At 50.4% G+C, this 27,713-nt stretch overlaps 1 protein-coding gene and 1 pseudogene across 2 annotated transcripts; both read right to left on the bottom strand.

Annotated features, from left to right (window-relative positions):
* Positions 1-2,950: 2,950 nt before the first annotated feature.
* On the bottom strand, positions 2,951-25,277 carry LOC102136444 (poliovirus receptor homolog). 2 transcript variants are annotated; one of them, XM_045378998.2, is made up of 8 exons: positions 24,947-25,277; positions 21,282-21,629; positions 18,996-19,292; positions 15,085-15,202; positions 11,064-11,212; positions 10,076-10,234; positions 7,734-7,765; positions 2,951-7,336 (listed from the first exon to the last, which is right to left on the bottom strand). In XM_045378998.2, the coding sequence occupies exons 1-8, from the start codon at positions 25,023-25,025 to the stop codon at positions 7,265-7,267; spliced, it is 1,254 nt and encodes a 417-aa protein (XP_045234933.2). In that variant the 5' UTR covers positions 25,026-25,277; the 3' UTR covers positions 2,951-7,264. The 2 variants fall into 2 exon arrangements, with proteins under 2 accessions (XP_045234933.2, XP_045234936.2); XM_045379001.3 differs by having other exon boundaries at positions 5,523-7,336; positions 21,282-21,552.
* On the bottom strand, positions 22,972-23,695 carry LOC123570221 (mitochondrial import receptor subunit TOM6 homolog pseudogene; annotated as a pseudogene).
* Positions 25,278-27,713: the final 2,436 nt, after the last annotated feature.

Here is a 27,713-nt window from a genome sequence, read left to right as displayed (position 1 = left end):
TCCGTTCATTCCAGCATACACTCCCAGTGCCCAGTCGTGGGTGCTGGGTGATGTTGGTGACACAGTGATGATTGAGACCATCTCTGCTCTGCCCTCCGTCCACAGTAGGGCACACAGTCCTGTAGGGTGTGGTGGGCAGACCCCTCTCACACAATTATGATCCAGGGTGATCAGGGCTGAGATGGAGGAGCCCAGAAGTCTGGGAGAACCCAAGGAGACACACCTCATTCAACCTGAGGGCTAGGGAGGGCTTCCTGCAGGAGGGGGCATCTGAGCTGAGACCTGGAGTGAGAGTAGAAATGAGGCAGATGATGGGGTGAGGCAGCGTGAGATGCACCAGGCAGCATAAACAGCAATGCAAGGATGTGGAGGCTGAGATAGTCATCAAGGCATATTGAGGAGGTTGCAATATCTTGGGTGAGTGGAGGCAGGAAGGAGGGCGTGGGGCATGTGTGTGTAAGGCTGGGAGGTGGGAGAGATCAACTATGCTCTGTTGGTTGGATCAACAGAGCTTGGGTGATGGAGGGTCTAGTGTTATGCTGTTTAATATCATAGCTATTAGTCATATTTAAATATAAATTTAGGCCAGGCACAGGTGACTCACACTTGTAATCCTACCCCTCTGAGAGGCTGAGGTGGGAAGATTGCTTGAGCCCAGGAATTTGAGACCAGGCTGGGCAACATAGTAGGACCCCATCTTTACAGACAAAGAAATTTAAAAAATTAGGTAGGCTTGGTGGCTTTCAACTGTAGTTCCAGTTACTCAGAAGGCTGAGGCAGGAGGATTGCTGAGCCTGGGAGGTCGAGGCTGCAGTGAACTTTGATCATGACACTGCACTTCAGCCTGGGTGACAGAGTGAGACCCTGTCTCAAAAAAAAATACTGAATAGGCCAGGTGTGGTGGCTCATGCCTGTAATCCTAGCACTTTGGGAGGCAGAGGCAGGCAGATCACTTGAGGTCAGGAGTTCGAGACCAGTCTGGGCAACAGGATGAAACGCTGTCTCCACTAAAAATACAAACATTAGCTGGCTGTGGTGGCGCACACCTGTAATCCCAGCTACTTGGGAGGCTGAGGCAGGAGAATCGCTTGAACCTGACAGGTGGAGGTTATAGTGAGCTGAAATTGTGCCACTGTACTCCAGCCTGGGCAACAGAGCAAGACTCCATTTCCAAAAAAAAAAAAAAAAAAAATTGAAAAAAAAAATATATATATACACATATATGTAAAAGTGTATATATGTGTATAAATATGTATACATAAATGTATATACATGTGTATATATATCAAAGTAATTAAAATTAACTGCATTAAAAAATGCAGTTCCTCAAACTAGCTACTTTCTTTCTTTTTTTTTTTTTTTTTTTGAGACAGAGTCTCGCTCTGTCGCCCAGACTGGAGTGCAGTGGCGCGATCTCGGCTCACTGCAAGCTCCGCCTCCCGGGTTCACGCCATTCTCCTGCCTCAGCCTCCAGAGTAGCTGGGACTACAGGCGTCCGCCACCACGCCCGGCTAATTTCTTTTTGTATTTTTAGTAGAGACGGGGTTTCACCGTGTTAGCCAGGATGGTCTCGATCTCCTGACCTCGTGATCCGCCCGCCTCGGCCTCCCAAAGTGCTGGGATTACAGGCTTGAGCCACCGCGCCCGGCCAACTAGCCACTTTCAAGTGCTCACTAGCCTCATGTGATCAGTGGCTACTCCACTGAACTGCACAGATGGAGAACGTTTTCATCATCATCTCAGAAAGTTCTGTTCGGGAGCGAGAGCTGACCTTGGGAGCCGAGGCAGGCGGTGCCAGGCATTTCTACCCGGTGAGGTCCATCAGGAAGAGACAGCTAGGTCGGGGTGTGGCGTACCCATAGCACTTTGTGTGTGTCTGAGTGTTCCGGACACACGTCTTCAGCTTGTCAGGGGTGATGTATCTTCTAGAGGCCTCAGGTTGAGGCAGATCAGGAATCTTGACGTTAAACTGCCTTGAAGGATGGAGCGGCCGGCTATAGACTGAATGGCTGCAGACTCCAGGGCAGCTCTGCCATGAGCTGGTGAGTCTGGCTGAAAACCTGGTTCTACCCGCATTTGGCTGGGGGATTTTGTGGCAAATGACTTCACCTCTCTGGGCCTCAGCTTCCTCCGCTGGAGAATGGAGATAAGCATCACCACCTCACAGGGATGTTGGGAGAACTGGATGCAAGAGGCCCGGCAAACAAGCAACAAATGCCTGTCATTGTTATTATTATTATTGCTGTTGACCTTGTCTTCGGACTTGCCCCATCTCCCACATTGCCCCCACCCCTTGTGACCCTGCTCAAGAGAAGTGTGTTTTCCCTGGAGGGATTTCCAATCCTCCACAGCCTCAATGTTCCTTAATGCCAGGAAGATTTCATGCTGGGTTCATGGGGTCAGAGTACCCTCAGAATCCACCTTCAATCCTTTTTTTTTTTTTTTTTTTGAGACAAATTCTCACTCTCTCCCCCAGGCTGTAGTGCAGTGGCACGATCTCAGCTCACTGCAACCTCCGCCTCCCGGGTTCAAGCAATTCTCCTGCCTCAGCCTCCCTAATAGCTGGGACTATAGGCGCGTGCCACCACGACCGGCTTATTTTTGTATTTCTAGTAGAGACGAGGTTTCACCATGCTGGCCAGGCTGGTCTGGAATTCCTGACCTCAGGTGATCCACCCACCTCGGCCTCCCGAAGTGTTGGGGTAACAGGCGTGAGCCACCGTGCCCAGCCATTCAATCCTTCCTGCAGTTTTGTAGTTTCCTTGGTCTGTCTCCTGGGGAGAGGTTGTTGCAAACCCAGCAGTTATTTCCAGGCATGGATTAAGCAAAGCCAGCTACTCTGGATTTTCCAGTGGCTGGATTCTACTCCCCGTCTGTCTACTTCCCTCCCTCCCTCCCTCCCTCCCCCTCTCTCTCTCTCTTCACCCTTTCAAACAAGGACTTCGATTCCTTTTGTATTATTAAAAGAAGAGTCAAGGTTTAATGCAGAACTTTTAGTCAGTACTTAAAAGAGAATACAATTCAAACATGTTACAACAACCCAGACAGAAGTAGTCACTGCTGGTAACAGAGGTCTAGACTTCCATCCTGTCCTGCAGCCTTCATCCGGGCCTCTCCCCAGGCCCAGAGGGCAGGTCGCGATTGGTCCAGCCATCCAGGCGGTCCTATTCTTTTGGCCAGGGATTGGTTAAGCGGCAGGCAGCGCTGGTGAATGAGACCAGAAGAGACGCTGCTGGGTGAGGTTTCTGCTGCTGGGTGAGGTTTCTCGTTCCTACAAAGGCTCACCCAGGTAGGGATGGGCAGCTTCTCTGGGTCTGAGTCTGGATGTGATGCCTGGAATGCAGCAGCCATCTTGGCACCAGAGGGTGATGCCAATATGTGGAGGAAAGCAGAACAAACAGCAGAACAGCAGAACTGGGCCCTGCATGCCGTGCCCGGAGTTGAGCCAGACAATCCAGTTCTTTTTTTTTTTTTTTTGAAGACGGAGTCTCACTCTTGTCACCCAGGTTGGAGTGCAGTGACTCGATCATGGCTTCCTGCACCCTCCACCTCCCGGGTTCAAGGGATTCTCCCACCTCAGCCTCGAGTAGCTGAGATTACAAGCATGCATGACACGTCTGGCTAATTTTTTTTGTAGAGACAGGGTTTCACTATGGGCTAGTCTTGAACTCCTTACCTCAAGTGATACACCCGCTGTAGCCTCCCATTACAGGCGTGAGCCACTGCGCCCAGCCCATAATTTTTTTTTAAAAGTTAGATTTCAGTAGCATAGGCATTTTCACCACAAGCAATCAGTAACCCAGAGGCTTCTGGGAACTCACAGCTCCTCAAGGTGAGATCATATCGACCTGAAAAGATTCCCGACTCCCATGCAGGAGCAATGCGGAGGGAGGGTGTCCAGTGTTTTAGCCCCTTTATGATCTCCGTTATACCCCGCCCCCCACCAAGACTCTGATATGGATAGTTGCGGTTTTCTTAACCTTACTATAAGTTTATAGAACATCTATACCAAAATTCTGGGCCTACTCTCCATTCCTGGCTCTGTGGATCCCAAGGATGCCCCCTTCCTCCAGAAAGAGGTCATCATCTATGTCGCTGGTGGGAACAGAACTCAGCACAACTTCTGGGAGGGTTCATTTGTCAATATCTATCACAATGACAAGAAACAAACTCTTTGGCCTAGCAATTCCACCTCCAGGAGTGTGTCCTACACTCAGGTGTTGACATAAGCTAAATGACAGTGTGCATTGGCCAGGCATGGGGGCTTATGCCTATAAATCCCAGTATTTTAGGAGGCCGAGGCGGGAGGACTGTTTGAGCCCAGGAGTTTGAGACCAGCCTGGGCAAGATGGCAAGATTCCTGTCTCTGAAATAAATAAATAAATAAATAAATAAAATAAATGACAGTGTCTAAAGTTATTCACTACAACATTGTAATAGTAAAAGGCTGGAAATGATACAAACGCCTGTCTTTAGGGGCCTCGTTAAAAGAGCCCTGTAAATCCCTCCCATGGAATATGAGGTGGCTGTAGAACAACTAAGGTTGTAAGAACAACAACTCTGAATTACCAGAAACTGAGCAACAAAAGTAAGGTCCAGGGCGGGCACGGTGGCTCACATCTGTAATCCCAGCACTTTGGGAGGCCGAGGCAGGAGAAGCACTTGAGCCCAGGAGTTCCAGACCAGCCTAGGCAACATAGTGAGATGCCCATCTCTACAAAAAATTTTTAAAAATTTAGCCAGGTGGGGTGGTGCCCACCTATAGTCCCAGCTATTCTGGAGGCTGAGATGGAAGGATCGTGTGAGCCCAGCAGGTCTAGGCTGAAATGAGCCATGATCACGCCACTGCACTCCAGTCTGGGCAACAAAGTGAGACTCTGTTTCTAAAATAAATAAACAAATAATAAATAAATAAAATGTACTATTCAATGGTTTTGCAATTAATTTTCTAAAATTGTGGTTAAAAAGAGATAACAGAAAATTTGCCATTTTAGCTATTTTTGAGTGTATGACTCAGTGGCATTCATTACATTCATAGTGTTGTGTAAAACTGGATATCCACGTGTAAAAGAATGGAGCTGGACCATTACACTCTAAACACAAATTAGAACGGATCCCTCATGTCTTTTTATAACTTCCAGTTTTGGGAAGTTTCTGTACTATCTAATTTTTAAAAGTTAGCTTGGCATGGTGAGGGGCACCTGTGGTCCCAGCTACTTGGGAGGCTGAGGTGGGAGGATTGCTTGAGGTCCGGAGTTAGAGGCTACAATGAGCTATGATCATGCCACTGCACTCCAGCCTGGGTGACAGTAGACACTGTCTCTTAAAAAATTTTTTTGGAGAGGAAAAAAAAAACAAAAAAAGACAAGCTGTTCCTAAGGTGCCTGGGAATCCTAGCCCTCACAGCCTTCTTCATTTAGCATCTTGCTTCCATGCCTCCGGTTCCATCCCATGTGGTGATGGTACACATGAAACCCGTCTCCTCCTTCATTTCCACAAGAGACCCCATTGCACACAGCCACTGGAGGTACAATAAATAAGTTTTAATGAGATTTTGGGCGCTGGAGAAAGACAAGGAGCTTATGTGCCACCAAAGCAACCAATGTTCCTTTGTCTCCCCAACTCTGTGGGGTCCCACTGGCCTCATCACCCCTTGAACCCTTTGCCACTGCCATCCTGCTGGTTCGTATCTCTTCCCCACACTTCTCTGTTCCCCACTCTTCCATCTCTGTCCACAGCAGATCCTCCGTCCCACTTATTTTCTCTTGCAGAGCAGCTCAGGCTTTGTATTCTCATTTAGCATCTTGGCCCAAGGTCTTTTCTCCCTCAAGGTATTTTCCCAAACAGTTTTCTTTATAAGAGGAATTCTGGTGTCTGCCCTCAAGATCATAGACCTTTTTAAAGTAAACTTATCAGTTGCATCTGAGCAGCTCGGCCTCCTGGGTCTTGGGTCGCATCCATCTTGGTCCTATAGGAGCATGTCCTGAGCAACTGCAGTGCCGCCTCCCCCTGCATCCCCTCCCCCTGGAGCTGGAAATAGCATTTGCTTCTTTTGTGGGTTATTTCCTGCCAGTCCCAGCTTGCTGGCTGCAGATGCTGGCCAAAAGTGGCTGCAGCTGACTACCTTCAAGTTCATGTCCAGTAGTTGTCTCTGCTCCTTGGACACGCCACAGGCAGCTGCTTGCGGCCTGAGTTGCAGCCTCTGGTGACCAGGGTCAGCGGCTATTTCTTGTAACCACAGAAGTCTGACGGATACAGAGAATTGGAAGCTCAAGGCCAGAGGCCAAATTTTTACCAAAATTCTCTGGTGGTCCACACCCTTCTGTGTGGTCTGCTATGCAGTAGAGGCTTAACCTTGCCCAAACAAAGATCTGGCCCTTTATCCTCAGCTCCTGGGCATTCATCTCCAAGCCCTTGGAATATCCTGCTGGTAGCTGATCTGAGAGTCTTGGGCCACTCTGGGCCACATCATAAATGATGTGATTTATGGTGGGGGTCTTGGGCCACACGGTATTGGCTTGATGTATGAGGTCAGTCATGTGGGTGGTGAGCTGCTTAATTCGGCATTTTGGGAGGCCAAGGCAGAAGTATCACTTGAAGCCAAGAGTTCAAGACCAGCCTGGGCAACACAGGGAGACCTCATCTCTACAAAAAATAAAAAGATTAGCCAGACATGGTGGCACATACCTGTAGTCGTAGCTACTCAGGAGGCTGAGGTGGGAGGATGACTTGGAGTTGAGAAGTCAAGGCTGCAATGAGCTGTGATTTCACCAATGCACTCCAGTGGGCCAACAGAGCCAGACCCTGTCTCAAGACAAACAAAAAACTCTGGACACGAAGATCTCGAGTGAGCTGCTCTGGTTGGCAGTACTTGCATGTCATCACGTGTGTTGCTGTGAGAATCAGGTGCTGCCTCTATGGCTCCACTGGGAGACAGCAGCTGGTAGCCGGCGCCTCATCTCTCCTGGAGTGTGGGCTGTGCACCTCCTCCCTGTGCTGATCTTAATCCCTATCTTTTTACTGTAACAAGCTGTAACTGTGAGCCTAACAGCTTTCCTGAGTCTAGTGAGTCCTTCTAGCAAATGAACGGAGGGTGGTCTTGGAGACTTCTGAACTTGCACCTGCCTCCCTCGTTTTGAGGTCTGGCACAGGGAGGGAGGCTGGTCTCTTTGGAGGGGGTCTTCATCCATTGGGGCGGGGTCCAACTCCGGAGGCCCATGTCCTTGCCAGCTCCAGTCTCTCTCCCTGCTCAGTCCCGACGGTGTCACCTTGTGCCCTCTGTCTGTGGATCCTGGCAAAAGCTGGCCTCTCTGCTCACATCTGAATAGGAGATATACTAGAAGAGGGTTTTCACACTTTAGCCTCAGGGTTCTTTTGAACAAAATCAAACACCTTCCCACCAAAGCCTAATGTGCAAAGAACGGCAGGCCCATCCCCTCCCCTCTCCCTGGAAGCCAGGGCGGTGCTTCTCAAGGTGTGGCCACGGGTGGAATTGAGGCCGGGTCGGGGGACGGTGGATATTAAAATGCAGATTCCCTGGCCCTATCACAGACCAGACTGTCTGGGGCTGCGTCTTAGCAAACTCTACAGCGGATTCTGCCCAGCAGGAAGGGTTGGGAAATGCTGCTTGGGGCACCAGGAGAAAAGACCCAGGCTCTTGCGGGCATCTGGAGACGTCTGGTCTGTAGTCTGTGCAGACCCCACACCCTCCTTAGCTCCAACACTGCACTTACCCCATTAGCCGAGGCGCTGGCATGCTCCTTACCTGGGGAAATAGGAGGGGAAGTCGTCAGGAAGGCATAATGCTGGGAAGCATGGGAAGAAGACATGCCTGGGTGTCAGGGCCCTGAAAATGTCAAGTTCTGCCTCTGCTATTACATGCGGGCGCCATTTCCCTTAATGGTATACACGTGTGTGAGACAGGGATGGCGGGGGTGCTCTGTAAGGATCTGGTCATTCAGTTATTCACTTGGTTATTAAATATCCATAAATATCGAGCCTGGCTCTAGAACCAGATGGATGGGTTCAAATTCCATCTCTGTCCTTTAGGAGCTGTGTGAACTTGGACAAGTGACTTAACCTCTCTGTGTTGCAGTTTCCTGGACTATTCAACAGGGGTGTATTTAGCAAATAGTAGTTATTATTCAGCAAATAGTAAATGTCTATTTTGTGCCAGGTACATTCTAAGTGCTGGGGACATAGCTGTGAACAAAAGAGATAAAAATGCCTGTTCTTGGCCAGGCATGGTGGCTCACGCCTGTAATTCCAGCACTCTGGGAGGCTGAGGTAGGCAGATTGCTGGAGTCTAGGAGTTTGAGACCAGCTTGGGCAACACAGCGAAACTCCATCTCTACTAAAAATATAAAAAATTAGCCAGGCATGGGAGCGCATGCCTATAATCCCAGCTACTCGAGAGGCTGAGGTGGGAGAATCACCTGAGCCTGGGAGGTTGAGGCTGCAGTGAGCCAAGATCACACAACTGCACTACTCCAGTCCGGGCAACAGAGTGAGATCTTGTCTCAAAAAGAAAAAAAACCAAAAAACAAAAACCAAAAACCTGCTCTTGTGCAGTTTATGTTAATAATAACAATAATAGGGTGGGCGCAGTGGCTCACGCCTGTAATCCCAGCACTTTGGGAGGCCGAGGCAGGCGGATCACAAGGTCAGGAGATCGAGACCACAGTGAAACCCCGTCTCTACTAAAAATACAAAAAATTAGCCGGGCACGGTGGCGGGCGCCTGTAGTCCCAGCTACTCAGGAGGCTAAGGCAGGAGAGTGGCGTGAACCCAGGAGGTGGAGCTTGCAGTGAGCCGAGATTGTGCCACTGCACTCTAGCCCGGGGGACAGAGTGAGACTCTGTCTCAAAAAAAAAAAAAAAAAAAAGAGATAATAATAGTAACAATAATAGTAATAATAGCAATCACAATCTGGGGTGTGAGAGCCTAGTGGATCCTTGGCCCTGGCTTGGGGGTCAGGGAGGGCTTCCTGGAAGAGGCAGCATCTGTCCGGGATGTGAGGCAGCAGCTTTGTTTAGTGGTTGAGGGAAAAGCTTGGTAGTCAAAGATCTGGCTTCTTCTCTCCATCAACCACTTTCCAGCTGTTTGACCATTAGCAGGTAACTTCATCTGTCAAACAAATATTTCCTCCTCTGTAAAATGGGGCTCATGGGAGAACCACTTTGCTGGGTGCTCCTTGATGAGATTGTACAGGCCAGGTGTGGTGGCTCACGCCTGTAATCCCAGCACTTTGGAGGCTGAGGTGGGTGGATCACATGAGGCCAGGAGTTCAAGACCAGCCTGGCCAACATGGCAAAACCCTGTCTCTCCTAAAAATACAAAAATTAGCTGGGCACGGTGGTGCGTGCCTGTAATCCCAGCTACTCGGGAGGCTGAGGCATGAGAATCGCTTGAACCTGGGAGGTGGAGGCTACAGTGAGCCAAGATCGCGCCACTGCACTCCAGCCTGGGCGACAGACAGAGAGCCTATCTCAAAAATAAATAAATATATAAATAATAAAAAAAATTAGAAATTGAAATCGAGGGGGTTACACACACAAAGTGGCACGTAGACGGTGCTCAGCAAAGTATTGCTCCTTTGATTACAGAATTAGCTGGCGCACTTCTCCAGAAGGAGGGTGCTCCAGGCAGGGAAACGGCCTGTGCAAATCTCTTGAGGTGTGACAGCATCAGACCCTTTTAGAGCTGAGGATCAGAGGTGCCAGTTCCTGCCAACTTCTCCTAGGAGTCACTCCTGAACAAGGCAGATGGAGTAAGGCTGAGGGGTTAGGCATTATTTCACCCTCTATCCATCTGGCAGGGACTCCCACATCACCTGAATTAAATTTCAAAGTCCCTACCACAGCCTTAAGGCCCTATATGCTCTTCTCCCACTCTGTAAATAAGATTTGTAAATGAACCAGTGAACGAGACTCCCTGGCTCTGCACCATCATTGGTCAAATGGGGGAAACCTCATGGCAGTGGGGTGATGATTCAGTGAGAAGCACATGGGAAGGACTCAGCACAGAGCCCAGCACATAGTAGGTGCTCAATTATGGCAGCTCTGGTGATGCTCACTCGAGGGAGACAGATGATGGCACCAAAGAAACTCTCGGGAACATCTGAACCGATAGAAATAAAGCCCGATCCCCACGAGGGTCAGAAGAATCACGATTCCCAGAATCAGGAAGATGATGATGTTACTGGACATGCCTGAGTGCTCACTGGGAGGTCCCTCTGAAAGACAAGGAAACAGGTATTTAGGTAAGAAAACTCTTGGGGTTTATCCCTCATTCTTGAAATGGCATCTCAAATTTCCTTGGGGAGCCGCCACTCCACCTGCCTCAGTCTAGTTAATTTAGGTGGACTGGATCCCACCCTCTAGTTCCTAGAATGGTACTTTGACACAGGCCTGGCCAATCAGAATATTCCATTCTCCCTGGCTGCTATGATTGGTTCATAGGTGGGCTGTGGCCTAAGCTGGGCCAATGAGAGCCAGCCCTGGGACTTTGGCTACAGTTATTGAAAGTGGTGTGTTTTTTTCTCCTGCTGTTGCTATTGTGGTAGGATGTAAGCCTGTCGCTGCTGAGGGCCATCTTGCTTCAAAGGCTGCCTGGGAATAAAGCCAGTATAACAAAAAGAGACAAGAGATGTACAAAATAAAAGTTTCTGGGTTACATGGTTGGAGCCCCTGGATCTAACCATAAACTGAAGGTGAATTTTCAATACAGTCTTGTTTTGTTTGTTTTTTTGTTTAGACTACTTTGTGTTTCTGTCAATTGCAATTGATAGAGGTCTGCCTAATACATTTGGAAAGGCCTGAGTCCCTGAGAGAGAGGGATTCCACATCTATCCCAACCTGTGTGTGTGGAGGGAGTGTATTCAGGCAGCTGAACAACGGTACCAGTGGTATAGGTATGGAGTTAACAGGGGAGTACAACTGGCCCCACTGGTCCTTTTGTGAGAAGGCTTAGGAGAAGGATGGGAGCCAGAGAGCACTGGAGAGGGAACCCTGCCTCGACCTCTTCCTTTGGTCCCTGTTCTCCCGACCCAGGGAGTTCCTCACCTTTGACCTGGACGGTCAGTTCTGCCTGGCGAGCTCCTAGGGCATTGGTGACGTTGCAGATGAAAGTTGTGTTGATTGGTTTGTCCACAGGACGGATCAGGAGCTGGGCGCCCTGGGCCACAGCGAAGGGTGGCAGGGGACCCATGGTCCTGGGAGTGACAGAAAGGTGAGGAGGTGGCCTCTGCTGCAGGTCCGGAGTGACAGTGATTGAGCACTCACTGCGTGCCAGGAACCCTCACACCCTCTATGGCATAAGCGGAGAGCAACTCTGGAGGCCCCCCAACTCTTCCCTTCCTCTCATGCCCACACCCAACCCATTAGCCAATCCTGTCGGCCCCGCCTTAAGATCTACCCAGAATCCCACCGCTCCTCAGGGCTTCCAGGACCACCTCCCTGCTCTGGCGCGGTGCATCCGGGCCCCCAGCAGCCGCCTCCACACTGGGCTCTGTTTCTGCCCTGGCCCCCTCATCTTTTCCCCACATGGCCACCAGAGGTCGCCTGTGAACCCTAAGTCAGTTCCCATCCCTCAGCTCAGTACCCTCTGGCGGCTCAGCCTGACAAGAGTTAAACCGAAGTCTTCTGTCACAGGCCCCACGTGATCTGGTCCCTGCTACCTCTGCCCACGTTTTCCATTAGTCTCCCCTTTGCTTCAGCCTCTGCATCCACAGTGGCCTCCTTGTTGGTCCTCAAACTCTCCAGTTAGGTGTCCGGTGTGTTTGCTTATGCAGGGACTGATGGATAGAAATGGGTTTGCCCATGCTGTTCCTTCTGCCCGAATGCTTTCCCCCCAGGTACCCACAGAGCTCACCCTCATCTCCTTCAGGCCTCTGCTGGGATGTCACCTTAGTAACACCTCACTTGGCCACCCTATTTCTTTTTTCTTTTTTTTTTTTTTTGAGACGGAGTCTCGCTCTGTCGCCAAGGCTGGAGTGCAGTGGCCGGATCTCAGCTCACTGCAAGCTCCGCCTCCCGGGTTCCCGCCATTCTCCTGCCTCAGCCTCCCTGGTAGCTGGGACTACAGGCGCCCACCACCATGCCCGGCTAGTTTTTTGTCTTTTTTGGTAGAGACGGGGTTTCACCGTGTTAGCCAGGCTGGTCTTGATCTCCTGACCTCGTGATCTGCCCGTCTCGGCCTCCCAAAGTGCTGGGATTACAGGCTTGAGCCACCGCACCCGGCCTGCCACCCTATTTCAACTGTGACGATCACCCTTCCCATTCCCTTCTCTCTTTTATTTAATTATTATTTTTTTGAGACAGGGTCTCACTCTGTCACCCAGGTTGGAGTGCAGTGGCGCCATCTTGGCTCACTGCAACCTCCACCTCCTGGGTGTACAGAATCTCCCCACCTCAGCCTCCTGAGTAGCTGGGACTACAGGTGTGTGCCACCACACCCGGCCAATTTTTGTATCTTTTTTGGTAGAGATGGGGTTGTGCCATGTTGGCCAGACTGGTCTCGAACTCCTAGCCTCAAGTGATCCTCCCATCTCTGCCTCCCAAGGTGCTGGGATTACAGGCATGAGCCACGACACCCAGTCCCATTCCCTTCTCTGCTTTATCTTCTCCATGGTATTTATCACCATTGCATACACACTACACACTTTATGACTTTATCTTGCTTCTTGTTTCTTTCACCATTATAATGGAAGCTCCATATGGGGAGGAAATTTGGTCTGTTTTATTGACTCGCATATGTTGGTTAGTTGCACCTGGCTTACTTACTACAGTAAGCAGTCAAGAAATACTGGTTTAATGAACAGAGGTGGAGGAGATGGAAGCATCGGGCTTTGGGCACTCTGCAGACCTGGGATGCAAACGCAGCCATCCGGATCAAGAGCCTGAATTGTGGCACTTTGAGGCAGGACAGTAAAGGCACCGTCATACCAATCGAAACCTTTGACCAGCAATTCCTTCCACTGACAACTGCTGACAAGTGACCACTGGGGATGGTCACCATCATGGCGTTTGCAGAGTTGAAAATGGAAAATGACATCTGTGTCCTCTACTGGGGACTGGTTAAATAACTGATGTCATCTACATATGTTGGAATCCCTTCCCTGCCCTTTGGGAGGCCCAGGCGAGAGGACTGCTTGAGTACAGGAGTTCAAGACCAGCCTGGGCAACATAGTGAGATCCTGTCTCTATTCTTAAAATTTTTTTTTTTTATTAAAGTGATGGAATCCCAGCAACATTGAAAAAGGGGCCAGGTTAGCCAGGCGTGGTGGTGTGTGCCTGTAGTCCCAGCTATCTGGGAGGCTGAAGCTGGAGGATCACTTGAGCCCAGGAGTTCAAGGCTGCAGTGAGCTGTGATTGTGCCACTGCATTGCAGCCTGAGCAACAGAGTAAGGCCCTGTCTCAAAAAACAAACAAACAAACAAAAAACAGGGGATCTGGGGGTGCTCTGAAGTGCATAATATGATTGATGGATGAATGGAGGGACCGAAGGAATCACAGAAACATGATAAAGCAAGCACAGTAAAATGTTAGTGGGGGAATTCACGTGGTGGAATCTTAAGTGTTCACTGGAAAATTCCTACGATTTTTCTGTATGTTTGACAGTCTTCCTAATACAACGTGGGGGAAAATGGAGTGTGGATCTCTGTGCTTTGACATGGGAAGATATTCACAAGATACAGGAAAAGTTTCAAAATTATATGTATAGCATAATTCCAGTCTTTGTTTAGAAACAGAGAAAAAAGACAGAAGGATGTATAATAAGTGGTCACTGGGTATTTCTGGAGGTGGCTGGGTACACTTGACTATAGGTGCTTCTTTATTCTTTTTTCTCATAACTAATTTAGTTGATATTTCTACAGTGGACACAAGTTACTTTGGTAATAAGGAAAAAGACGTAAGGCTGGGCGAGGTGGCTCACACCTGCAATCCCAGCACTTTGGGAGGCTGAGGTGGGTTGATTGCTTGAGCCCAGGGGTTGGAGACCAGCCTGGGTAATGTGGTGAAACCCTGTCTCTGCAAAAAAATACAATGAAATTAGCTGAGTATGGTGGTGTGTGCCTGTAGTCCCAGCTACTCAGGAGGCTGAGGCGGGAGGATCACCTGAGCCCAGGGAGGTCCAGGCTGCAGTGAGCTATGATCACACCGCTGCACTCCAGCCTGGGCGACAGAGCCCCTTCTTAAAAAAAAGAAAAAAAGGCGGTTCAGTAAAATTATGTATTATAAAATTTTGTATTATCCCTTTGCCTTTTTCTCATCCTGCTCTTGACCCCAGTTTCAGTATGAATCTGGAGAAATCTTATTGCTGTGAGCCTCAACTTTCTCATCTAGACAATGGGGATAGTACTTGCTCCATCCAGAGATAACCAAGTAGGTTACACAAGGTGACGGTGAGGTGGTTACAGTCTAGCGTGGGGGTGTCCAATCTTTTGGCTTCCCTGGGCCACACTGGAAGAAGAAGAACTCTCTTGGGCCATACATAAAATACACTAACACTAATGATAGCTGATGAGCTAAAAAAAAAATTGCAAAAAAAAATCTCATAATGATTTAAGAAAGTTTACAAATTATGCGGCCTGCAGGTTAGACAAGCTTGGCCAAGAGGCGGAGGACCAGCTTTGGAGCCAGGGCTGATTCAAGGGCCGCTTCTGCCCTCTCGTGGCTGGTCTTTAACCTGGGCATGACAACAGCTGCTGACTCTGCACAGCATGGGGTCACGTGGGATTCGGGGGAAGTACCGGGCACAGAGCAGGCACACCCCAAGAGCAGGTGCATCCACCAGCCAGGATTAAACCACCTGCTAAACGCCTCAACTGGAAAACAGAGATGTCAAAACAGAGATGCCCCCCCATTGGGGGACCCCGAAGTCAACCTCCTCTTTTTTTCTTTTCTGAATCCCCCTGCTCTCTTAGACCAGGATTCCAGGTCCCCAGCCTCTCCTCCCTCAGACCCAGGGGTCCAGGTCCAGCCCCTCCTCCCTCAGTCCCAGGAGTCCAGGCCCCCAGCGTCTCCTCCCTCAGACCCACAAATCCACACCCCCAGCCCCTCCCCCCTGAAACCCAGGACTCACGTGCTCCAGTTGTAGCCTGTGGGCTCTGGGTTGCTGCGAGCGTCGCAGGTCAGGGTGGCCTCATTCTGGCTGAGGTACCAGTTGTTATCATAGCCAGAGATGGATACCTCTGGGGGGTCTGCAGGAAATGGACACAGAGGTTCAGAGACAGGGAGACTTTGGGGAGCCGAGGGCTACGTGGGATTCACATCACTGCAGGAAAAGGCCTGGGGATATCTGGAAAACAGCGGGAGCTGCAGAGGCCTAGGAGTCGTCTAGGGAGATGGGGTGCCGCAGAGAGCAGAAGCCTGGGAGTCTGTGGTCAGTGGGCACATGGAGAGGGCTTCTGAGGACCTGCTTTTCTCCACTAGCTTTCCTGGGTGGCCCGGACCAGGCATGTCTTGGGTGTCCTGCGGGAAAAGGCCTCCTCCTTTTCTCACTCATAGGCAATGACCACTCATAACACACGGCAGTGTATTCAAGGCTCCGACAAGTCCTGCGGGAAAGAGTCCTGGATAACCCTGCTCTAGGCTGCTGCTCAGCCATCCCCGATGTGATTTCAATGTCCTCAGGGGGCAGGCCAATGAGACAGGGTTTTTTGGGGGGCGAGGGGTAGGAGTCAGTGTAGATCTCCTCCTCGCTTAGACCCAGTGACAGTGTTGAGGGACTCCAGGATAGACAGTACCTGAGGAAATCTGTGTACCACTTGCCTGGCGGGGGAGCAGGCAGTATAGACAATGATGGGAGGAACAGTATGAATGATGCCTAGAAGAGCTTGTGTGGATATTACTGATGGGCTCAGTGTAGACAGGATATTGGAATATTACAGTAGATGCTACATTGTCAGGCCAGTGTTGAAAATGTAGTGGTGGGGGTGAGATCACCCCCACCCCAGGAGCTGGTGAAATTAAGACAGGCCCTGTGTGTGTGTGTGTGTGTAGACAGTATTTGGATGAGCCAGTGTAGACAATGTGGGAGCTTAGTCTAGATCTGCGCTGTCCAATGTGGCACCTACTGGCCACATGTGACCATTGAGCACGCGAAATATAGCCAGGCTGAAATACACACCAGATTTCAAAGGCTTTACTAGGGCAAAATAAATGGGAAAGATCTCAAGAATAATTAAAAAAAACGATTACAAGTTGAAATAATATTTTGGGTATATTGGGCAATTATTAAAATTAACTTTGGCCAGGCTCATGCCTATAATCCCAGTACCTTGGGAGGTTGAGGCAGGAGGATCGCTTGAGCCTAGGAGTTTGAGACCAACCTGGGCAACATAGGGAGATCCTGTCTCTATAAAAAATAAAAATAGGCTGGGTGTGGTGACTCATGTCTGTAATCCCAGCATTTTGGGAGGCCAAGGTGGGTGGATCATGAGGTCAGGAGTTTAAGACCAGCCTGGCCAACGTGGTGAAACCCCATCTCTGCTACAAATACAAAAATTAGCTGGGCACTGTAGCCAGGGCTTGTAATCTCAGCTACTCAGGAGGCCGAGGCAGGAGAATCGCTTGAACCCGAGAGGCGGAGGCTGCAGTGAGCCGAGATCGCGCCACTGCACTCTAGCCTAGGTGACAGAGCAAGACTCCGTCACACACACACACACACACACACACACACACACACACACGAAAATTAGCTGGGCATGGTGACACATGCCTGTAGTCCCAGCTACTCAGGAGACTGAGGCTGAGGTGGGACGATCAATTAAGACCAAGAGATTGAGGCTGCAGTGAGCTGTGCCACCGCACTCCAGTCTGGGTGACACAGTAAGACCCCGCCTCAAATAAATAAATAGATAAATAAATAAACAAATACATTTCATCTCTTTCTTTTCTTTTTTTGATTTTGAGACAGAGTCTTGCTCTGTTGCCCAGGCTGGAGTGCAATGGCGTGATCTTGCTCACTGCAACCTCGGCCTCCCTGGTTCTAGCAATTCTCCTGCCTCAGCCTCCCGAGTAGCTGGGATTATAGGCACCTGTCACCATGCCTGGCTAATTTTTGCATTTTTTGAGACCAGCCTGGCCAACATGGTGAAACCCCGTCTCTGCTACAAATAGAAAAATTAGCTGAGGCAGGTGGCTCACTTGAGGTCAGGCTGGTCTGGAATGCCTGACCTCAGGTGAGCCACCTGCCTCAGCCTCCCAAAGTGCTGGCGTGAGCCACCGTGCCTGGTCTCTTTCTTTTAACTTTTTAATGGGGTGTCTGCTGGAGAATTAAAAATCCTATATGCGCTTGCGTGCTATTTCTGTTAGACAGCACTGGTTAGAGAGTCCCTGGGGCTGTCAGTGGAGATAAACGTGTGGGTGTCAATGTCGATGACGCCGTGAGGGAGCTGCTGGAGGTAACGCCGTGCAGGAGAACCAGGACAGATGCTGTCAGGGGCCGTGCAGACAGAACACAAGGAGGCCAGTGTGGTGATGTGGGGTGAGACTCCATAGCCTGTAAGTGAGCCAGTGTAGACAACATTGGGCAGAGGAGCATGGAGACTACACTGGGGGACTCTGCAGACACTGCTGAGGGGAGCCAGCACAAACAACGTGGGAAGATCAATGCAGCCAGCACCCGGCAGAGATGGTCGATCGTGGCTCAGGGGAACTGGTCGATACAATGTGGGAGGTGAATGCAGACAGTTCTCCAGGGAGTCAGTGTAGACAGTGTCGAGGGGCACTTTAGAGAGTGCCTAGGAGAACCAGTGTAGAAAAAGTGGGGTGTTTATGTAGACAGTGGTCACAGGAGCCAGTGTAGACACCATGTGAGACAGTGAAAACACCCCACAGCTGATGGCCGAAATAGCTGGTGTAGACAATGGGGATAGTGCTGTCTGTGGCCCAGAAGAGCCAATGTAGACAATGGTAAGGCAGTGTAGAAAATGGACAAGAGGCCAGGTGCAGTGGCTCACGCCTGTAATCTCAGCACTTCGGGAGACTGAGGCGGGAGGATCACTTGAGCCTAGGAGTTTAAGACCAGCCTGGGCAACATAGCAAAACTCTCTCTACAAAAAATTGTAAAATTAGCTGGGCATGGTGGCTGTACCTGTAGTCCCAGTTACTTGGGAGGCTGAGGGGGGAGGATCACTTGAGCCTGGAAGGTTGAGGCTGTAGGAGCCATGCTCATGCCCCTACACTCCAGCCTGGGTGACAGAGTGAGACCCTGTCCAAAGGAAAAAAAAAAAAAGGCCGGGCATGGTGGCTCATGCCTGTAATTCCAGCACACTTTGGGAGGCCGAGGCAGGCAGATCACCTGAGGTCAGGAGTTTGAGAACAGCCTGGCCAACATGGTGAAACCCTGTCTACTAAAAATACAAAAATTAGCCAGGTGTGGTGGCATGCACCTGTAATCCCAGCTATTTGGGAGGCTGAGGGGAGAACCACCTGAACTTGGGAGGCAGAGGTTACAGTGAGCCGAGACTGTGCCACTGTACTCCAGCCTGGGTGACAGAGTGAGACTTTATTTCAAAAAAAAAAAAAAAAGAAAGAAAGAAAGAAATGGACAAGGGAGTGGGTGTAGACAAGAAGGGCGGCAGTGCTGATTGTGGCCAGGAGAACCAGTGTAGCAATGTGGGGAAAGTCATTGTGGATAGTTGCCTGGGGAAGCAGGTGCAGGCAGTTTGGGGGCAGTGTAGACTGTGCTCAAGGGAGTCAACAGAGTGTGGGGTATCCGTGCAGACAGTGGCTAGAAGAGCCAGGGCAGACAATCTGGGTACCAGCATTGACTATGGCCCGAGTAAACTGGTGTAGGCAATAGGGACAGTGCTGTTTATGGCCCAGGCGAGCTGGTGCAGATAATGGGGGTGGGTCGTGTAGACAGGAGTCAGAGGAGCCATTGCAGATGAAGGAAGCAATGCCTACAGTGCCTTGGGGAGTAAGTGTAGACAGTGGTAGGGGCAGCCTGGCAGGGGATCTTGCCGTCACTGACTCGGGCACACTTACAGTAGACGGTGAGGTTCACAGTCAGCAGCTGAGGCTTCTCAAAGCTCTCGTGCTCCACCTTGCAGGTCACACTCTTGCCGTCCACCTGGCTTGAGGGCACCAAAATCCAGAGGCTGGTGACAGTGACTGTGCCAGACAGGAACCCTGGCGCCTGGCTGGTATTGGGCATCCCGCCCAGGTCTGAGTGCCAGGTGATGTGGGCCGGCGGGCGACCCCCTGTGGAGACGCAGCGGGCCACGGGCACCGGTTTTCCAGTGAGCTGGACCTTCTGAACCTCAGCTGTGTTCTGGGGCTTGGCTGGGAAGAGGAACAAAAGCAACAGGTCATTCAATGAACCCCTCCGTGGTAGAAGGAGGCATTCATTAAGGGTACAGGATGGCATGGTGGCTGGGTGGGGTGGCTCATGCCTATAATCCCAGAACTTTGGGAGGCTGAGGTTGGTGGATCGCTTGAGGTCAGGAGTTCGACACCAGCCTGACCAGGGGAAACTGTCTCTACTAAAAATGAGCCAAGGTGTGGTGGCACACACCAGTAATCCCAGTTACTTGGGAGGCTGAGGCCAGAGAACTGCTTGAACTTGAGAGGTGGAGGTTGCGGTGAGCTGAGATTGTCACTGCTCTCCAGCCTGGGCAACAGAGCGAGAATCTGTCTCAAAAAAAGAAAAAGAAAAAAAAAAAAAAAGGATACAGGATGGCATGGTTTAAACCCCTGCTGTGTCCCTGAGCAGCTGGGTGGTCTTGGGCAAGTCTGTGCCTCAGTTTCCTTGTCTGTTGACAGGGGTAGTGATGGCACCATAGGCAATAAGAATATGCAGGTGAAGCTGTCAGAATGGCACATAATAAGTGCTCCATAAATACTGTTTGCTGGAAAGTGCTGGGGCCCAGCAGTGACCAAAATAGCCCTGGTTCTGCCCTCATGGGTACAGTCCAAGGGGGCAGACAGACTCTTTCCTAGGCAGTGATGACTCGGAGAGGGCAGGGCTGGGAAGGGGAAACCCAAAGGGGATTATGCTAGTCTGGGGCTCAGTGGAGGAGAGGAAGCCTGAGCCCTGAAGTTGAGAAGGGAAGTGACTTGCCCACGGTGACACAGCTGTAAGCAGCAGAGCTAGGCTTTCACATAAGGTCTGTCTGACTCCAAAACCACCTTGACCATCTCTTAATCATCATCCTGGTGATTCCCAAACCTGGAACTTGCTTCCCCATCATTACCTGTATTCTTTACCGAAGATTTCTCCTTAACTTGACTTGCTGTTTCTGTTTTACCCTCATCCTAAACCATGACACCTGGAATCCCAGGCTTGCTGGAGCGACAAGAGCTGCCTGTGGTCGGGTGTTGTGTGCCAGGCACAGTTCCAAGCCCTTGACATTTCATGAGTTTCTCATGCACAGGCCTGGAATAGTTCTTGGCACATAAGCTTAAAAAAACCAAACCAAACCAAACTAAACAAAACAAAAACAAGTTGGGCGTGGTGGCACATTCCTGTAATTCCAGCTACAGGAGGGTAGGAACATCCCTTGTGCGCAGGAGTTCCAGGCTGCAGTGAGGACCTGCTGTGACCACACTACTGCACTCCAGCCTGGGCGACAGAGCTAAACTCTGGCTCAAAAAAAACAGGGTCAGTTTTCTTGAATCCTCATGGTGATCCCCATCCCACAGATGAGGAAACTGAGGCACAGAGATTTCTTGCTCAAGTTCCAAGAGGAGGGCCTCATGGAGCTCATGAAAATGAAAGCAGATCCCCTCCTCTTTTGGGTATCAGGATCCTTGCTTTCCTGTCTGTCTGTTTCAACTTTCTCCTTTTTCACCAAATAAAGTAACAGTAACTGACAGCTCTAAGGGGCTCACATGGGCCAGCGGTGAAGCTCTAAGGCTGCACCGGGACACTCAGGACAGCTTTCCAAGGGTGATACTATTGTCACCAACCCTTTTACAGATGAGGAAAGGAGGGGCCCAGAAGAGGCCACCCAGGCCTCCTCCCTTCCTTTTGGGTCCCCTCCCAGCTCCCTTTCCAATACACACCTCCCTCTCCCTAAGGGCCTTCTAACCCGAGGCTTGGGGGGTCCTTACTCCAGGAGATCTCTGCTCCCTTCCTGCCCTGCAGCCTCTCCCCCCATGTGCCTCCCCCCACTCCACCCCCATCATTGCGCTGCCCCTCCTTTTGTCCCCAGGGAATCTGCTGTGGAGGGAATCCCCCTCCCTCCCAGGCCTCCCCACTCTTTGCTGACTTCCCTGATCCTCCCACCAAGTCTCCACCTTTCATTCAGACTCCCCAAAGCCCCGGCTCACCAAGCACTCGGAGCCAGATATCCACGCTCCTGCTGCCCTGTGGGAACGCGACGAACAGGCAGGTGTAGTTGCCTTCATCCTCGACACGCAACCCGAACATCCTCAGCGAGGCATCCCGGAGCTCTGTGCCCAGTCTGGCAGCCACGAATTCCAGCCGTTTGGGCTCCGAATAGTTGGGGCCCTGCGTTTGGTGGAAGACGGCCATGCTGCCGGATTCACCATGCCGCGACCAAGTCAGCTGTGACACGTGAGTCTCCTCCATGCCGGGCACCTGTAGGTAGCAGGGCAGCGTCACGGAGTCGCCCAAGAAGCCGGGCACCTGGGTGGGCGCCTGCACGACGATGTCCCCTGCGGAGAACCGAAGAGAAGGTGTCAGACCCGGGGCGTTCCTGGGCTAGATAGTGAGGGGCTCCGGGAGCCCGGGCACCTGGGCGTGCAATTGCACGCTGGGGCCCTGGAGACCTGGTGGACGGTGGGGTGTGGGGGGAGGGGGGACTGGGGCACTAGTTGGGGTCAAGGCAGGCGAGGAGGTAAGGGCGTCCGGGATGGTCTGCAACTTGGCCGTGTTCCTTCACTTTGGCTATTTATTACTATATTTCTTCTATTATTACCGTATTTCCCTTAATCTCAACATCACTGATTTAAAAAATTGTGGTAAATATTGTGGTTAAAAAACTAAATTTACCATTTAAGCCATTTAAAGCATAGAGTTCAGTGGCACTACGCACATTTCACAGTGTTGTGCAACCGTCACCATTATACAGCTCCAGAACTTTTTCTTTTCTTTTCTTTTTTTTGAGACGGAGTCTCGCTCTGTCGCCCAGGTGGAGTGCAGTGGCATGATCTCTGCTCATTGCAAGCTCTGCCTCCGGTGCTCAAGCGGTTTCCTGCCTCAGCTTTCTGAGTAGCTGGATGACAGACTCCCACCACCACACCCGGCTAATTTTTTAATTTTTTTTTAGTAGAGATGGGGTTTCACCATGTTGGCCAGGCTGGTCTTGAACTCCTGACCTCAAGTGATCCTCCTGCCTCGGCCTCCCAAAGTGCTGGGATTACAGGTGTGAGCCACCGCACCTGGTCCAGAACTTTTTCATCACACCGGTGTCGTAGCTTTCACATACCATGACTGTCGTTATTTACAGCACAATTGCCATTAGGGGTTAGAATACCCCCAATGTAGAAAATGGGGAGAAATCCTGCATCTTCAAATCCATGAAAGGCTGTATTATTACTCTGGGTGGATCCTGGTTGGAAGAATGTGGGGGATCGTGGCACAAGAGGAAGGCAATTATAGTGAGGCTTCAGGCCGGTTACTTAACCTGTCTGATTCTTTTTCCTAGTTTGTACAATGAGACTTAGAACAGTGCACACTCACAGGGCGCTGACACATTCAGGGCCTATTCTGGGTGCTTCACATATATCTTGGCATTTAATCCTCAAATAGCCCCCTGAGGCCAGCACTACTGTTAACATCATTTTACAGACAGGGAAACTGACACAGAGTATAGCGTCCTCCAAGTCATACAGAGGTTTAGTGGCAGAGGTGGGATTTGAACTCGGGTGGTCAGAGACTGACCTCTAATCCCCCAGGTCCTATATAAAAATCTTTCTGCTAAGGGCCCTAGCACATAGTAGGTCCTCAACATGTGTCAGTGCTTATTGACACTAATAAACATAGTCTTATGCATTCTTTTTTATTTTTTAATTTTTTTAATTTTTATTTTTTGTGTGTGTGCGGTATTTATTTCAAATGTTTGTTAAAACAGCACTGTTATTTCTCAGGACAAGAGCAAAGATCACCCCCTGCAGAAGCTTGGGAACTATGTACAGAACTTTATAGAACAAAGGCAATACTTTAGCTTAAGCCTGTCTGCTGACCAGAGAATGGAATTCTGCGTGGACTCAAGGAACAAAAGGAAACTAGGCAGGGAGAGGGAAGAAAAGTGCCCATCTGAATCAAACTTCAGCCGCTATCAGGGCACATCTTCTGGTGGTCACAGATTGTAGGCTGTTTTTTGGAAGATTCGGGTTCAGCACAGGATTCCATTTGTCTACTTGGCTATACCCCCGGCTGAGGTGCCATGGGGTCGATGTCACTCCAGTTCCTGGCCAGCCAAACTCCGGCTGCAAAGAGTCCCAAATTTAGTATCAAGTTCCTCCAGAAGTCATTCCTATCAGTGGCAAAGCGGTATACGCCCCAAAGCCAATCTCCCACGTTGTCCGGTATTTTGGGAGTTTCGTTAGCCGAGCCAGCAGCACTCACCTAGACCCCACAGGAAGCCATAGTAGCAAGCTTCGCATGGGCCTCAGTGGAGGTTTCTTTTTTATTTTTAAATTTTTATTTAGCTAATTATTTTTGTAGTGATGGGGTCTTGCCATGTTGCCCAGGCTGGTTTTGAATTCCTAAACTCAAGTGATCCTCCCACCTCAGCCTCCCAAAGTGTTGGGATTACAGGCATGAGCCACTGTGTTTGGCTGCAATCAGCCTGGGCAGCATAGAGAAACCCTATCTCTAACAAAAATACAAAAAAATTAGCCAGGTGTGGTGGTGAGCACCTATAATCCCAGCTACTCCAGAAGCCACAGTGAGAGGATCACTTGAGCCTGGGAAGTCCAGGTTGCAGTGAGCCAGGATGGTGCCACTGCACTCCAGCCTGGGCAACAGAGCAAGACCTTGTCTCTCTCTCTCATACACACAGATACACAATAAATATATATATACACACACACAAAATATATAAATACATAAAATATATATTATTTATTTACTCATTAAATGTACAATAAAATATATTTTCTTATATAGATAACATGTATGTTATAAATATATTTAATATTTACTAAGAGATATATTGTACATTATGATATAATATATTATTATTTATATAATACATAATATATATATTTATCAGGAGACCAGCCTGGCCAACATGGTGAAATCCTGTCTCTGCTAAAAATACAAAAATATTAGCCAGGCATGGTGGCACATGTCTGTAATCCGAGCTCCTCGGGAGGCTGAAGCAGGAGAATCGCTTGAACCCGGGAGGAGGAGGCAGCAGTGAGACAAGATCAGGACATTGCACTCCAGCCTGGATGATGGAGTGAGACTGTCTCAAAATTAAAAAAAAAAAAAAAAAAAATGAATGAATGGCCAGTCCCTTGGAGTCAGACATTGGGGGTCAGAGGGGTAACGGTGTCAAGTGTCACCCACTGTCCGCCTCCCCAACTTCAACCATCCTCTCCGTCCAGACCCAGCCCGCCAGCAGGCTGCTGGGTTATGGCCTGGGTGTGCTGAGCAGGAACCTGGGTAAGGTAATCCCGCATGAGTCACCATCTGCTGATTTTCCGAGATTCTCTTGCCTTTTTGGGAAATGTCCGCACCCAACTCCATCCCCTTTCCGAGGGGCCCAGAGGAGGGTCTCGTGCCCACCCTGTGTTGCTGCCAATTTCGAGGAAGTTCTAAACCCAACTCCGACCGCTCTCCGGATGGCTACGAGGAGGGTCCTGCCCTCGCCCCGTGTTCCTTCAAACCCCGGGGCAGAGATGGGGGGTGGGTGGCGCCGGGCGGCGCCGTCATCTTCGGGGACCCAAGGGGCCAAATACCCGGCTTGGATCCGGAGCTGGAAGCGAGAGAGGGGCCGCCGGACTGCGCGGAGGTCACTCACCGGTTCCTGGGGGTGGCCAGGACAGCACCAGTAGCGCCAGCAGCAGCGGAGGCCATGCGGCGGCCATGGTTCGGGCCATGCCAGTTGCTCCGGACAGCTGGGCCTCGGGCGGACACCTCCTTCTCGCTTCCCGGCGCCGCTCGCTCTGCCGCGGCCGCTGCGAGTCCAGCCCCCGGAGCTCAGGTCCTGGAATCCCCGGGGGGCCGCTCCGTCAGTGCCTGGAGTGGGAAGGGGAATACCCACTTCTTCAAATTCCAGACCAGGGAGCCGAGGGAAGTTGGCGGCGAGTCCCCTCAGGCGCGGGGGCGTCACCCAGGCTGCGCCCCCCCCCACGTCCCGGCGCGCCTGCGCCTGCGCAGGTCTCTCCGGGCGCTCAGTCCCGCTACAGACGCGCGCTCGCTCCCTCAGCGCGCTCTAGAAGAGGCGGCTTCCCGTGTGAGGACGCCCACATCCCAGGTGAGGAAACGGAGGCACGCGGAGAGATTCAGCAGCTTACTAACGACTCGCGGTTGCCGAGTGGCAGAGCTGAGGTTTCAACTCGTGATGGGACAGATCCTGAGCCCGCCAGGCTGTCCTTCCACCCAGCCTAAACCCATGGGCTTTGGGGTCAGACAAGACCTGGGCTCATGTTGAGCAAGTGGTTTCTCCTCGAGGGCCCTCAGATTCTTTATCTGAAAAATGGGCATAGTAGGGCGCGGTGGCTCAGCAATTTGGGAGGCTGAGGCGGAAGGACTGTGTGAGCCCAGGAGTTAGAGGCTGCGGTGAGCCACCCTCGCGCCACCGCACTACAGCTTGGGTGACAGAGCCAGACCTGTCTCAAAAAAAAAAAAAAAAAGGTTGGGGGCTGGGGCGCAGGCGCAGTGGCTGACCCCTTTAATCCCAGCACTTTGGGAGGCCGAGGCAGGAGGATCAGCTGAGGTCAGGAGTTCAAGGCCAGCCTGGCCAACATGACACAAACCCATCTTTACTAAAAATACAAAAATTAGCTGGCATGGTGGCACATGCCTATAATCCCAGCCACTAAGGAGTCTGAGACAGGAAAATCACTTGAACCTGGGAGGTGGAGGTTGCAGTGAGCCAAGATCAGGCCTCTGCACTCCAGCCTGGGTGACAGAGCGAGACTCTGTCAAAAAAAAAAAAAAAGAAAGCAAAAAGGGCATACAACGTGGTCTGTAAAGCTTAAACAAGGAACTGCTTAGCTCAATTTCAGGGATATAGTGTGTAATAAATAAAAAGCAGATATACCAACAATAGCAGCAGTGGCAGTGACAATTATTGTTATTGTTGCTTTACAGTTGCCATCAAATAATAATGTTCATGAGAATGGTAATTCATTCATTCTTCACTCAACGTGTATTTATTGAGCCAGTCAGTATCCCAGGCGCTGGGGATACAGCAGAAAATATGACAGACAAAAATCTCTGCCTTTAATGAAGACCATGTTCTGGTGGAGGGAAACAGACCATAAACAGATTAATACCAGAACTCCAGCAGGTCTGGGGGAGATAAGGGTTATAGACCAACCTGCAGTAGGGAGAGGCGAGGAGGGTGGGAGGAAGGGAGGGGGAGAGAGAGAGAAATAGAAACAGAGAGAGACACTCAGAGATAAGGGCTGGGAGACAGAGATAGAGAAAGATTGAAAGAGATAGAGACACAGCATAGACAGAGCGAGATGAGATTGAAATGAGAGGTGACAGAGAGACTCAGAAAGTCAAACCCTAAGAGAGAGAACCCAAGAGACTTCCTGGTCCCCAGAGGTGTCTGTCCTGGCCAGGGTCTCCATGAGGCTGACTAACAGCTCTTGTCCCTGTTCTCTGACATCCTTATATCCTTTTTATTTTTGTTTTTTTTTAGACAGGGTCTCACTATTTCACTGAGGCTGGAGTGCAGTGGCGCCATCATTGCTCATTGCGGCCTCCACCTCCTGGGCTCAATTCCCTCAGCCTCCTGGGTAGTTGGGACCATGGGCATATGCAATCACGCCCAGCTAGTTTTTAAATTTGTTGTAGAGACAGGGTCTTGCCATGTTGCTCAGGCTCATCTTGAATTCCTGGCCTCAAGCGGTCCTCCCACCTTGGCCTCCCAAAGTGCTGGGATTACAGGCATGAGCCACTGTGCCCGGTCCCACATTCCTGTATCTTTTTGTAAAATCTCTCCTTTGGCTTTTGGCTGGCTTGAAGCTTTCTTTCCCCGGGTGCCCTCTCTAACTTAGATCTGATTCTTGTGTATGACACATCTGATGCTTGGGGTCTCTCACCCTGGATGTATGTAGGTGAATTTCTAAATGGAAACATGGAGGCTGGTCTCTTGGAAATCTCTGAATTTTCTGTCACTCTTGTTCTGCTGAGTTATTTCCAAATTGGGAATCTGTGGCCATTGTTATGTTCCTTCTCTGGACGATGCCATCACCATCTGGGGTTCCCCTACCTCTCTGGGCTCCCCAGTTCCTATCTCCAGGGCCTCCTCTCAGGGCCCTGGAGGGTCAGAGGCTGCTCTGAAGAAGCAGGCTTTGAAGAAAAAGCAAGTTTGGTTCGGGGCATATCTGCTTGCTTCTGTGTTTCTCTGTCAAGAGTCTAAATTCCTTGAGTGTTTGGACCAGACATTTTCTTCACTCAAGTGCTGAAATATCATCTGAAAAAATAGTGAATGGAGATCTCCAATGGGCATCCTATTTTTTGTGTGTTTGTTAGTTTGTTTGTTTTGAGACAGAGTCTCGCTCTGTCTCCCAGGCTGGAGTACAGTGGCGTGATCTCAGCTCACAGCAGCC

Source organism: Macaca fascicularis, chromosome 19 (assembly GCF_037993035.2).
Source record: "Macaca fascicularis isolate 582-1 chromosome 19, T2T-MFA8v1.1".
Taxonomy (NCBI): domain Eukaryota; kingdom Metazoa; phylum Chordata; class Mammalia; order Primates; family Cercopithecidae; genus Macaca; species Macaca fascicularis.
The sequence above is the reverse complement of the archived record's forward strand: the minus strand, read 5'-3'. Positions and strand labels throughout refer to the sequence as shown.